Source organism: Tasmannia lanceolata, unplaced genomic scaffold (genome assembly GCF_043159265.1).
Source record: "Tasmannia lanceolata isolate RefF3 unplaced genomic scaffold, GAP_Taslan_0.1 ptg000007l, whole genome shotgun sequence".
Lineage (NCBI taxonomy): Eukaryota > Viridiplantae > Streptophyta > Magnoliopsida > Canellales > Winteraceae > Tasmannia > Tasmannia lanceolata.
The window spans coordinates 8,946,015-8,958,260 of NW_027518684.1; the positions used below are offsets into that span (position 1 = coordinate 8,946,015).

A 12,246-nucleotide genomic window follows, 5' to 3' on the forward strand; every position below is an offset into this window, starting at 1 on the left:
AGAGAGAGATTGTATATGAACTGTTACTTCATCATCCAAATTCATAGATATCTCTTTCCATAAACAGTATAAGGAAGAGAAACGAAAAGAGAAAAAGACCCAAAGACAATGATACTATGCCTAAGACCAGACCCAAAATGACAAAGAAAACACCAAAAAAAAAAAAAAAACAAGAGTCATAACAAATCTAGCACCACACTCACCACATAAAAACCATCCCAACACCCAAAATCCAGATATTTCAAGTCTAAACCACTAGCTCCTCCGAAACAACCACACCAGCCCCAACCGAACCCAAAGGCGCCGAGGACGGTGGAGGGGTCCCGGTCCAATCAGGTGGGGCCGTCGTTGCATCGCAATAGCCTCTGAGTATGTCTCCTTCTTGAGCCGTGAAGCCGATCGAAGCCAACATGGATGGCCAGCATTGGCGCGTTATTACGCGAATGGCCCGGCAGCAATCAAGTCCAAGATAGGACTCTCCATTTAAGAAGAAGAGAACAATCTCATTGGAGCAAGATCTCAGCTCAAAGAGCGCGTTCCAACACTGTGTGAAGCCTCCTTCGCCTTGGAGCCGAGCCTCAAGGTCATGGCTCGACTCTAAGGGCAGATTTCGCGCCATAGCTGGAGCCAGAATGCATGCAAGAACCACTATGAGAGATAGCTTTAGGAAACCCATTTTGAGAGAGAGAGAGAGAGAGAGAGAGAGAGAGAGAGAGAGAGAAGAAGGGATGTATGGAGGGAGGGTAATATATAGGGAGAGATGAGAATGTGATTATAATAGAGGTTTAATTATCATGCGTTTAAGGGAGTTGGAAAGATTTTGTGATTAACTGATAATAGAACGTGATGATAATAGAGGTTTAATTATCATGCGTTTAAGGGAGTTGGAAAGATTTTGTGATTAACTGTAACGGACGGTAGCTGAATGGATGGCTACATCATATCCGTTTCTCTTACATATTTTTGGGAAATGAGATATTCGATCCTTTTTCTTCCCCGAAACTCATTTCTCATTCCTCTATTCATGTGAAAATGCATAATGTTACAACTACACATGTCTTAGTTGTTGAATGTTGGATATCTAAAAAGCATCATCAATTCATGGCCCCATATTGAAAGATTATAACATCCTATACCAATGAGTGTTCAATTGTTGTCATTCATTAGTGAGGAATGTAGTTAAATCTATATTTGGTAAATTCAAATCTTGGTTCACTACAGTGAAAGTTCAAATCATAGTTTGTCTCCTCTAAATTTCTTTGTTAACGGGTAAAATGTAATTGTTGATACCTTATTATTAATTCCATCTTATAGGTTTTCTTAGATCAACAAATTGAAGAGTTGTTGGAAGAATATAGGGGGTTTATATTGGATCTTGATGGGGATCTCTTGTTGGAATTTTTGAAAAGGCATCTTTTTCAAAGGAGGCATTAATTTGGAACGGCATCAGTTTGAAATGGTGTCCATCCTTGAAAGGGTGGGTGTGTCAATTCTTGAAATGGTGTAACCATTCTTTAAGTATGTATCCTTTCCAAATAGATGTTTTCACTCCCATAAATAGAGGGTGTACTCTCCTAAAATTAAAAAAAACTAACGAACTCAGAATTTGACTTTCTTGCTCTCTTTAACATTCTCTCTCTTATGAAAGCATTTGCCATATATTTGAATTATTCCTTTTAGAAATTAATTTGGGAATTCTCCAAGATTTGCTACTTGTAGATTCCACCGAGACTTGGGTTGTATCCTAGAGGATATTCGCATAATCTCGTAGCAAATTTGTGAAAACAAGTGAGAGCGAATAAAGTCTTATGCTCTGTTTGGATGCTGGTAGATGTTGGGGGGATTTAGAGAAGAAGAAGTCAAAGGGAAATCAAAAGGAAATCAGTCAACGGGGAGATTGTGAGCAAATCTCCCCGACGTTGTTTGGTTGGGGGTAGGAGATGTGCAAGAGCTTTTTTACCGTATTTTTTAAGATTTTTTTGGAGAATGTTATCAGCATTACTGTTTTTGATGAGGGCACTCCTCACTTTATCAAAAGTACAGTATGGCCCGCACCATAGGATTATCCAAACCGTCCATTAGATGGGCCATAGCCTAAATAGGTTATGCCCCAAAATTATTTCCATAGGTTGATTCTAACCCTCCGATCTATAGAGGGTCAGGATCAACCCTCTAACATTTAGATTGGAGGGATAGGATCATCCTATGGAAATGATTTTTGGAGCATAACCTATTTAGGCTATGTCCCATCTAATGGACGGTTTGGATCATCCTATGGTGTGGGCCATACCGTACTTTTATTAAAGTGAGAGTGCCGTCATAAAAAAACAGTAGTGTTGATAACATTTCATTTTCTTCTTTTTTTATAGGAATTTACTAGCAAACTTCTCCTATGCCACTTCTTGGCATGTGGCCATCCTTGGTGCAAAGATGCGCACATGGGGCAAAGGTTGCTAGCAAAAGCAAAAATAGTAATCATTACAAAAAAAAAGTAAAATAGCAGAAGTTATAAAGTTTTAAATGAAACATTACAGAGAAATTGTTATAAAGTTTGAAAATTACGAAAAAATACAAACAAAATGTAATAACATATGACAATTACGGAAAAAACTACAAGCAAAAGTAAAAAGTTATGATAATTACGGTGAAAAATAATTTTCCTGAGAAATTCTCCCATTTTTCCTTCGATTTTGAGAAATTCGTCCGGCGAATTTCGAGACCAAACAGAGCATTAAGGAAAGTGTTCGGGGATGCCTCAAAGTCCACTTTCCTTATACAATTTACATATCATAAATTTAAAACATCTCTGCGTGTACACGTTAATTGTTGCAATTGAACTACAATTGTCTATGTCCCTCGATATATTTTGTTCTTGTAGATGATGCTATACTTTGCAATATTTATGAACATTTTTAAGCGGTGACATTTTTGATGCGTACGTTTTAATGGAGTAAAAATATCCGGAGTAAAATCTGAGTCTTTTTAGCAACTAGTTGGGCTCACAAGCAATTCTTAATTTGTTTGGACCCAATAATGGGGAGATTTTATATGGTGTAAGCCCTTGTAGCGTACGGAGCACATCATGGGATGATCCAAACCGTCCATGTGATGGTACACAACGTAAATAGGTTGTGCCCCCAAAACCATTTCCATAGGATGATCTTAGCCCTTCGATCTAATGAGGAACTGCATATTATGGAAACCTCAATAGATCAGAGGGCTAAGATCATCCTATGGAAATGATTTTTGGGGCACAACCTATTTCCGTTGTGTTCCGTCACATGGACAGTTTGGATCATCCTATGCTATGGTCCGATTTTATAATGGGTCCCACAAACTGTGAGTAGTATTTGGATCGATTAATAGCCCTCGCAATTTACTCTAGTACGTGGATCCATTAGTGGGCCCCATAAATCTATGATATAGCAGTAAAAATTAAATTTTCAACCTTTTGGCCTTCAAAGTGATACATTTGTTGATGATCACGTCTTGGGTAGGTACATTTGCAAGTCCACTTGATCTTCAAAATCCTTTGCAACTAAACCCGCTTATAGTTACCAAATTATAAATTTAGAGCTGGTCTAGGAACATGTTGGTCCTCTCATTGTATCAATTCAAATGGTATCTTTAGGAGCATCAGGTTGATACAATGTCCTCATCATGTTTCCTCCATAATGGGAAGTTGGGAACCACCTAACAAACAATTTTAATATTCGAGTGTAAGTCGTGGATGAATCAGATGCATGCTTTGCCCATTTTAAACTAGTCATGCATGTCACGATGGGTCTAAATGCCATGATAAATTAGTAGAGGACTGCTAAAGTGAAGGGTGGTCTTGCAAAAACTTCCTCAAGAGCAGCATTGGATCCACATCATCAACGTGCATTTATCGTTCTTTTACTTTTCATTTTTCAGTGCAATTAGTAATGCACTTTTGTTATGGAGATCCAATAGAGACACCGTTGAGGCTGGTTTTTGCAAGTGCGCCCTTCAGTTTAGCATTCCTCAAGTTAGTAACATACTAACACAGCACTTTTTTTAACTTACTTTTTGCTCCGCATAGAGTTAGGAATGCAATTTGGGTGTAGTCTCCAAAACGGTGTCTTTGTCCAATTTAATTTGAAATCGAAAACTTCGTATCTTGTGGCTGTGCTTTTGCGAAGCACACAAACCAAGTGTTTTAGCCTTTCTTTTCCATGACGGTCAACCTCTCTCTCTCTCTCTCACCTTTGGGTCTTTTGGTTAATTTGGTAAGTCCTGAACTAAGTTAGTGAGTTGAGTTTTGTTAAGATAAGATTCCTAATTAAATTAGGAGAGAAAGTCATGAGAAGGGTAGGATAAGAATTTTAGTTTGGGCAGGATATGGAAATAAGTTTATAAATACTAATCAATAGCATGTTTGCAGTTTCAGTTTTTCCATTGAATAAAGTTTTTTCTTCTTCCTTTCTCTCGTGGAGTCAACAGCTTTCTTCAACAAGGGTGATCTTACTCCAAGTTTCCTCGATTTTGGTACTCTCTCTCTCTCTCTCTCTTTCAAATGGAGAAAAATCCTGAAAATGGAATCACCCAGATGAGAACATCAGTGGAGAAACTCGGATCTTCAACTAAGGTCTCTCTCTCAAATATTTTGTTTAATTTGTGTTTTGATATAAACCCAAGTTGTTACTTTTTATAATTCCGAGTCCCATTTGGGTCAAAATTGCAACTTCTTGTAATTCCCAGGTCCATTTGGCTGTGTAATCCAATTGCTCTTTCTGTGTTGAAGTTTCAATCAGAAAAATTCCAAGGGCCCTTTTGGGACTAGTAACCCAACTGTATTTTGAGAACAATTAGTGTGTTAAACATTGGACCCAAAAGCATAGCTAGCAATTGGATTGTACGTACACCCAAACTGCAATTTGGGACTTTTACCCAATAAGGCAATGTGTAGTCTGCAATCAGAAAAAGGCCCAATTTGGTATTTCTGTGAGGAGATCTAACTTTTTTTGTCTTGCTGGTATTTTTTGATGTAGAACTATGGAGATGCCACTGTATTGAGGTTCTTGGTGGCAAGATCCATGGACACGGAGAAAGCTGCTAAGATGTTTGTGCAGTGGAAAGAGTGGAGGGCTGGATTTGTTCCATTGGGATATATCCCTGAAAATGAGATCCCACACGAATTAGCAGCTCGCAAAATCTTTTTACAGAGCCCTTCCAAAGACGGCCATCCTATTGTCATCGTTCAAGCATACAAGCACTTCATCCCCACAGATCATCTTCAATTCAAGAGTAATCACTTCACCCATACACCTTTTCTTCTTCTTAATAATAATAATAATTCACTACTAATAGGGATTTGCTAGGGTCCCAAGCTAGTCTGTCGCATTTCAGGCCGGCCACGAAGACAACAGTTTTTGTCTCCATGCACAAGATGCCTCGTGTGACGTGCGACAGACCAGCCTCAAAATGCCTTTTGCCATGGACATTAGATTGTTAGCGTCCATCGCAAAAGTCATTTTGTGGGCATTTCATTGCTGACCCGCCACGAAATGACTTTTGCAATCGACACTAGCAGTTCCATAATAATAATAATAATAACAATAGAGCAATGTTAAACTCACGGGCTCCCTAACAAAAATGGTATGAAAGGGTGCATGACTCAGTTGTTGCATGCACATCACCAAAGTTTAGTAAATGTTATGACTTTTCATCTGATTTAATGAACTCTGTTGACTAATGGGAGCATCCTTTCATCCCATTTTTGCAAGGCGCCTTGAGTTTAGGACTTACGGGCACCTTGGCAACCCCATTGGTTGCACGGCATCAGAGTGCATTTAATGTTCTTTGACTTTTACATCTGTAGGTGTCATTATCTAATAAGCGGGGATTTGCTGGCGTCCATCGCAACAGGCCAGCAGCGAAATGCCTTCTGTGATGTCTATGGACGCTAGCAAATCCCTTTCTAATATGTAGCAGGCACAGCTGGATTTTGTTTCCTTTGGGTCTTTTCAAAAGCTTTATTCGAACAAAAAGATGCTCTTCAAAGCCCTTTCTAACCCAACCCATTCGGATGAAATGCCAGCCCAACCCAAGCCAAAATTGGGTTAACACTGTCGGGGGTTGAGCCCGACCCAAGTTGAATTACATATTCTCTCTTTTTTTTTTGAAAAAAAATATGTTCTAGAACCATAGATTAGCCATGGTGGGGCTGGGCCCCCTACTATCTGAGTGTGGCAATTACTGTGCAAGTGCCACGTGTAAATCCCTCTACGTAACAAAATATATCTTCTTTTTATAACTTTAGGTCCATACCTCACTGATTTGTCATTGAACTTAGCAAGAATCAGGACCGTTGATCGGAGGCAACCTCCAGCGGATGAGACATCATCCAAATTTCAAAAGGACAGCCTTTTTTAGGGAGATGATATTTTCACCCCTCTATAGTACGCATTCGCCCCCTTATAACTGAACAGTGGGCAACATTAACGCTTTTTGACGTCAAATCACGTTAAAAGGGGTGAAAATATCATCGCCCCTTGTTATTGTTTTGATCGTAAGGCTAGGATGTTTCAATCACGGACAAATCAACTACCTTGTCTTAAGCATTGTCGCAGTGTCTGCATTGTAGCAAAAAAGGAGGGGACGGAGAACCAAATTCTTAGTTTCTTACTTGTTTTAAATCATGTATAAATTTGCCTTGGCATTTTCGATAATACCTTGTTGCGTTGTCTAAAAAAACAATTAGAACTTGAAAAAATAAAGCACCTTTATATTCTATTGCTCTCAGATGCAACAGGCCATCCCCTAAATGCCTTTTGCTATGGATGCTAGCAAATCCCACTGGTGAATATTCCGTTGGAAGCTCGGTCGGCTGGGACTGTAATTTAAAACCGAAACCGAAATTATAAGATTTTCATCTAAATTTCTTCCGAAACCGAAATCGCTACCGGAATTTCGGTGGTTTTCGGCTGAGGCTGAAACCGAAACCGAATTTTCAATCCCTTGCTGGAAGGCTGGCCGCACTTCATCCTTCCGCTTTCTTAGGGAACTGATATATCGGGTACCTTCTCTTCCCTGGGCCACACTTATATTTATGAGCTATGACTAAAATTTTTACACTACAAAGGGGGTGGCCCAGGGAAGAAAAGGTGTCGAATATATCATTTCCCTTCATGAAATTCACATATTTCAATAGACAAATGCATTTCGAGTTTTTTATCCATTCTGAAGTGGGTCATTCGAGTTGACTCGACTGGATCACAATCGACTTGAGCCAAGGTTCCGAGTGTTTGGACTCTTGGATTTACTTATTTGTTAGTAAAGTTGTTATTGGATTGATTTTGATGTAGTTCTTTCATGTCTGGTGCAGAATTCGTGGTTCATATGCTGGACAAGACTATCGCCAGGTAAAAACAATGATATTTGTTGAGACATAGATAATTGTTCTGCTGGAGCCTAGCTGCAATGGTGCACATGAGGCCTACCTGGATTGATGTGAACCGTCCATGTTAGAATATGTGAGATCTACACCTACCACCGTTGGATTAGGTGTAGATCTCACCGTTAGATCTTCTTGTGGGAGATTAGGCATGTTGATTAATGAGGCAACCCACTAGAATAGGCAGCTAGATTTAATTAGTAACTAGATTAGATTAGAATATTCCATCATTATCTCTTTCCATAGTCTACTTGATCTCTTTCTATGTTTATCATGTATGTGCTCAATATAAGCACACCTTGAGCTCTATTGTAAATCATCCAAGATTAGTGAAAATCTCCAAAACTCTTCATGGTATCAAAGCAAGAAGATCCAATCCGGGCTTGACCACAACAGTGTTGATTTCGTTCTCCGGCGGACGGCCCGTTCAATCTCATTGATTTTTCTTTAACTTTAATTCAACCATTGCTTTATTTCTTTATTTTATCAAACACCCCAGAACACCTTCAGCCCTTGTTGACCTCAACAATTCTTCTTTGAATCCCAAACCCAGAAGAGCATGCCCACCTATTCTCTGTCTTAGATGGCCAAGTGTTGTAAAAAAAAAAAAAAAAAACAATTGATAGGACTGCCTCTCATGGCATGATCTCTTCCTTCAAGTCCATCTTTCCCCGCCACCATCATTCCAAACCCTCAAATTTTTTTTGAGAAATGATGATATGAGGCATGTGAAAAGAGAAGGGGATGGAAATCATTTAGATGCTAAAAAAAAAATCTGCAACTTCTCACATAAATGAGTGGGTTTGACGGCTGGTATTTTCCCTCACAGTTTTTATGCAATAAACCTTGATTTGGTGATGGCACTCCCTTCCCTTATCATTTACCTTTTTCCAATCCATATGATTTTGATGGTGGCACCTATTCCAATTCCTTTTCTTTTTCTACTTCCTTCTTGCCTTTTTATATGCGAAAAATGCATACCCCCATATTTGATATGCACAAATCCTCTTGATAAAAAAAAAAAAAAAAAATTTTTTGCTTCCAATGTCCTAATTTTTCTTTTGCAAAGTTTCGTATTTGTCGCAAGCCATTAATTGCCACCAATCTCTTCTTCTTTTTTTCTTTTCTTTGTTGCCCATTCCGGCATTTGTCCATGGCCCGACATTGGTCCATCATGACCCATATCTTGCCCATTCCGACATTGGTCCATAAGGACCCATTTCGGCATTAGTCCATAGTGACCCATTTCTTGCCCGTTCTGGCATTGGTCCATAGTGACAATTTTCTTGCCAATTCCGGCATTGGTCCATAGTGACCCACCATTTCTTGCCCATTCCGGCATCGGTCCACAGTGACCCACCATTTTCTTACCCATTCCGGCATCGGTCCATAGTGACCCACCATGTCTTGCCCATTCCAGCATTGGTCCGTACTGACTCATTATTACTCGCCCATCGAGGCTCGAGTCTTCTCTAGGATCTATGATCCATTGGCTTTTATAAGCCCTCTTGGCGGCATATCAACAAGCGGCGTTTCATCAATAACATTAGGATATTATAACATCAAGGGATATTCATCATCAAAATTTGTCAGCGTACTCAAATCATATGATTCTATTTTCCTATGGGAATTTCAAGTGGAGGTTTTTATTTTTCATATTGGGGATTTTTATTATAATCAAACGTATATCGATTTTCAATCCATATACGTTTGAGGGGGCATGTTAGAATATGTGAGATCCACCGTTGGATTAGCTGTAGATCTTACCGTTAGATCTTCTTGTGGGAGATTAGGCAAGTTGGTTAATGAGGCAACCCACTAGAATAGGCAGCTAGATTTAATTAGTAACTGGATTAAATTAGAATATTCCATCATTATCTCTTTCCATAGTCTACTTGATCTCTTTCTATGTTTATCATGTACGTGCTCAATATAAGCACATCTTGAGCTCTATTGTAAATCATCCAAGATTAGTGAAAATCTCCAAAACTCTTCAGTCCATGAGGTGGCCCCTTTTCTAGCATGCGGTCTTGATCAAAAGTTGGCTTCATCCACAAGATTGATTTTTGAGCCATGAACTGTCTAAGGCAGGGCCACCATACTCTATCAGTTACATTTCTTTTCCTTTCTAATAAAATGTTAGAACTGTGTTTGTACAGTGGTATCAAAGAGAAAGAAATGGGAAACGAGAAGTTGGTTGCCATACTTGATTTGCAGCATCTTACCTATAAGAACCTGGATGCCCGCGGTTTAATTACTGGCTTTCAATTTTTGCAGGTAATTTTATTACTATAAAGCTCAATCTCACTGTAGTATAACTATAATGATGCTGGCCCAATATTGCATACTAGGTCCCACCTTAGGCTTATCTGAACCGTCCAATTCAAAAGCTCTTGTTTGGTTACCTAATCTCTGAAAAATCACACCAATAAATGGTTCATATGTAGGTAAATGTTCTATTCAACAACAAATGAAAAATATTAGGGGAGTGATAAATCGACCCTCATATATCTTAAATCAACCCCCTTTGTGTCTTTCTCTCTCTCTAAGCCAGGGGAGCGAGAAAGAGACATAGGGGGTCGATTTATCACTGCCCATTGAAGGGCAGGATAACATTATTAGTGAGTTTTGGACCATAGGAGATCTAAAATAAGTCCTGTGAAATGAACGTTTCAGATCTAAGGTGCGGCCCACTATGTTGAACTAACTTAGAACTGTAGCATTTTTCTTTTCAACTCTTTTAATAGACTTTTATGAGAAATTAAGCTATGTTCTTATCTCTTAATGCAGGCTTATTATCCTGAGCGCCTAGCAAAGCTCTACATTTTAAACATGCCATGGATATTCGTTAGCGTTTGGAGTATGGTTTCCCGCTTCCTTGAGAAGGCAACTCTACAGAAGGTCAGTGCATTTACTAAGTTCTAAACCATTCATCTATGGGGCCCCATAATTGCTGGGTTGTATCACAGTAATCTTTTCCCTTGGATCTTATAGCCCTCCATCTCCAATTTTTCATCTGTAAATCGACGGTTAGAAATTTTAAAGAACAGAGTCTAGATTTAACAGGTAATCGATTAGGATCATCCGATGGGGGAGATTTTGGGGGGAAAGATCTTTCTAAGGCCATGTTCATTTAAGATTATGCCAACCGATTGTGAGTACCAAACCAATTATTGGACCCAAATTTAAACGTAATTTTGGGTCCGAGTTTGGCACACACAATCGGGTGGCGTACTCTTAAACGAATGTGGACCACCTATATTTTTGCATCATCATATTATCATTCTTTGGAAAAATATGTTCACTGCAACAAATTATTCCACCATTTCTACTGCTTTTAAATAGTTACTGAAGTTAGGATTCAGGAAAAGAAGGAAAATGTTAAAAAAAATAGAGAAATTTTTAGAAAAGAACAAAATAAAAATAAAAATTTATATAAAAACAGATGCAAAAATAAGTTTTTTCTCTAGCATATTATTGTCGATTTTTTTTATTGGTAAGTTTTGGGGTTAGGCAGGGCAGACCCCTACCTGCATTCAATTAAAAAAGAACATTACAACCGGGGGTAGCAATAATAACCACTACAATCATTTTTATCAATTGGGAATTGCTAGAGTCCATTGCAAAAGGCATTTCGCTGCTGGTCTGTTGCACGTCAGACCAGCCACCTCGTGAATGGAGACAAAAGCTGTTGTCTTCATTCGCGAGGCGGCTGGTCTGAGATGCGACAGACCAGCTGCGAAATGCCTTTTGTGATGGACCCTAGCAAATCCCTTAACAATTACATCAAGGTGGGAGGGATAAAGGAGAGTGGAATGTCACCCCCTTTAATTGGGCAATCCAACATGGACATGTAATCAGGGCCACATTAGCGTCTTGCCGTATAATCTTCCAATTCCTGAAAAGCTAGAGAGTATCCCTGATAGTTTGACAAGTTCGGATTTTCCTCCAAGGGCATTTAAACATATTATCGTCGAATTTCTTTAAAACATTATGTTTAATTCAGAAATTTTTGTCAAATTCAATAAGTTATCATTCTGTATGCACCGTGATAAGGTGCTTACATGATCACTAGAATTCTACTTGTTGACTTATGGGTGTTCAATGCAGGTTATGATTGTAAAGAGTGAAGAAGAGAAAAGGCGTTTCATCAGTGAAATTGGGGAGGATAGTTTGCCAGAGGAGTATAGTGGGCGAGCAAAGCTTGTAGCCCTCCAAGATGTACATCTCAATCACTGGCCAGTTCTTTAGAATATAACATTTTTGGACTTCATTCCATAAAACTGAGAAGCACACTGTTGCTCAGTGTTAAAGTATAAAAAAATTGAATAATGTCATCCTTAAGTTCTAACGGCTTAAGCTTTTGGAGTAACTGGATGTTTCACATGGTATCAGAGCTATAGATTCTGGGTTCAAAACTCACAACTCCTTGTTAAAAGTCCATGAGTAGGCCAAACCTAAAGAGAAGCAGAAAAATCAAGAAATAGTAAAAACATCAGGAAACAAAAAACTACACTCAAAATCCAATTGACTTTTTCCTTATTTTTTTGGCCGCTTCTCATCATCCGAGACACTCGTTTCCTGATTTTTAGCCACTTCACCCTCATCTCCACTTGGAGACCCTCGGTCTATCATGAAAAAAAAATCATGGTAGCCAAATGTGCCCTTAAAGTTTAACCCTATTGATGCATTTATTTTAGCTTACTTTTCCCTTTGTCCATAAATATGTGTGAGCATATGAAGCTAGAATAGAAGGTCGATCACATGTGTAATGTTAACCATCAAATCATAACTTGTAGATTGGAAGTAGTGAGATATATGAACTACCA

At 38.8% G+C, this 12,246-nt stretch overlaps 2 protein-coding genes across 4 annotated transcripts; one reads left to right on the top strand and one right to left on the bottom strand.

The window, feature by feature from the left end:
- Positions 1-180: 180 nt before the first annotated feature.
- Positions 181-676, bottom strand: LOC143880925 (egg cell-secreted protein 1.2-like). The gene has a single exon (XM_077383904.1). The coding sequence runs from the start codon at positions 674-676 to the stop codon at positions 248-250; it is 429 nt and encodes a 142-aa protein (XP_077240019.1). The 3' UTR covers positions 181-247.
- Positions 677-4,119: 3,443 nt separating this feature from the next.
- LOC143881758 (sec14 cytosolic factor-like) lies at positions 4,120-11,842 on the top strand. 3 transcript variants are annotated; one of them, XM_077385018.1, is made up of 7 exons: positions 4,120-4,250; positions 4,406-4,609; positions 5,013-5,268; positions 7,349-7,385; positions 9,577-9,694; positions 10,208-10,318; positions 11,528-11,842. In XM_077385018.1, exons 2-7 carry the CDS (start codon positions 4,538-4,540, stop codon positions 11,666-11,668), a joined length of 735 nt encoding a protein of 244 aa, XP_077241133.1. In that variant the 5' UTR covers positions 4,120-4,250; positions 4,406-4,537; the 3' UTR covers positions 11,669-11,842. The 3 variants fall into 3 exon arrangements, with proteins under 3 accessions (XP_077241133.1, XP_077241134.1, XP_077241132.1); XM_077385019.1 differs by having other exon boundaries at positions 4,406-4,509; XM_077385017.1 differs by lacking the exon at positions 4,120-4,250 and having other exon boundaries at positions 4,276-4,509.
- The last annotated feature ends 404 nt before the right edge of the window (positions 11,843-12,246 follow it).

What these genes read in the sequence shown, in the direction of transcription:
- LOC143881758 (XM_077385017.1), top strand. Translation starts at nt 4,396, where the DNA reads ATGTTTGCAGTTTCAGTTTTTCCATTGAATAAAGTTTTTTCTTCTTCC. An exon ending in TCCAAGTTTCCTCGATTTTG is followed by an intron (nt 4,510 to 5,012) that starts GTACTCTCTCTC and finishes TTTTTGATGTAG; the next exon opens with AACTATGGAGATGCCACTGT. An exon ending in CTGGACAAGACTATCGCCAG is followed by an intron (nt 7,386 to 9,576) that starts GTAAAAACAATG and finishes GTGTTTGTACAG; the next exon opens with TGGTATCAAAGAGAAAGAAA.
- LOC143880925 (XM_077383904.1), bottom strand. Translation starts at nt 676, where the DNA reads ATGGGTTTCCTAAAGCTATCTCTCATAGTGGTTCTTGCATGCATTCTG.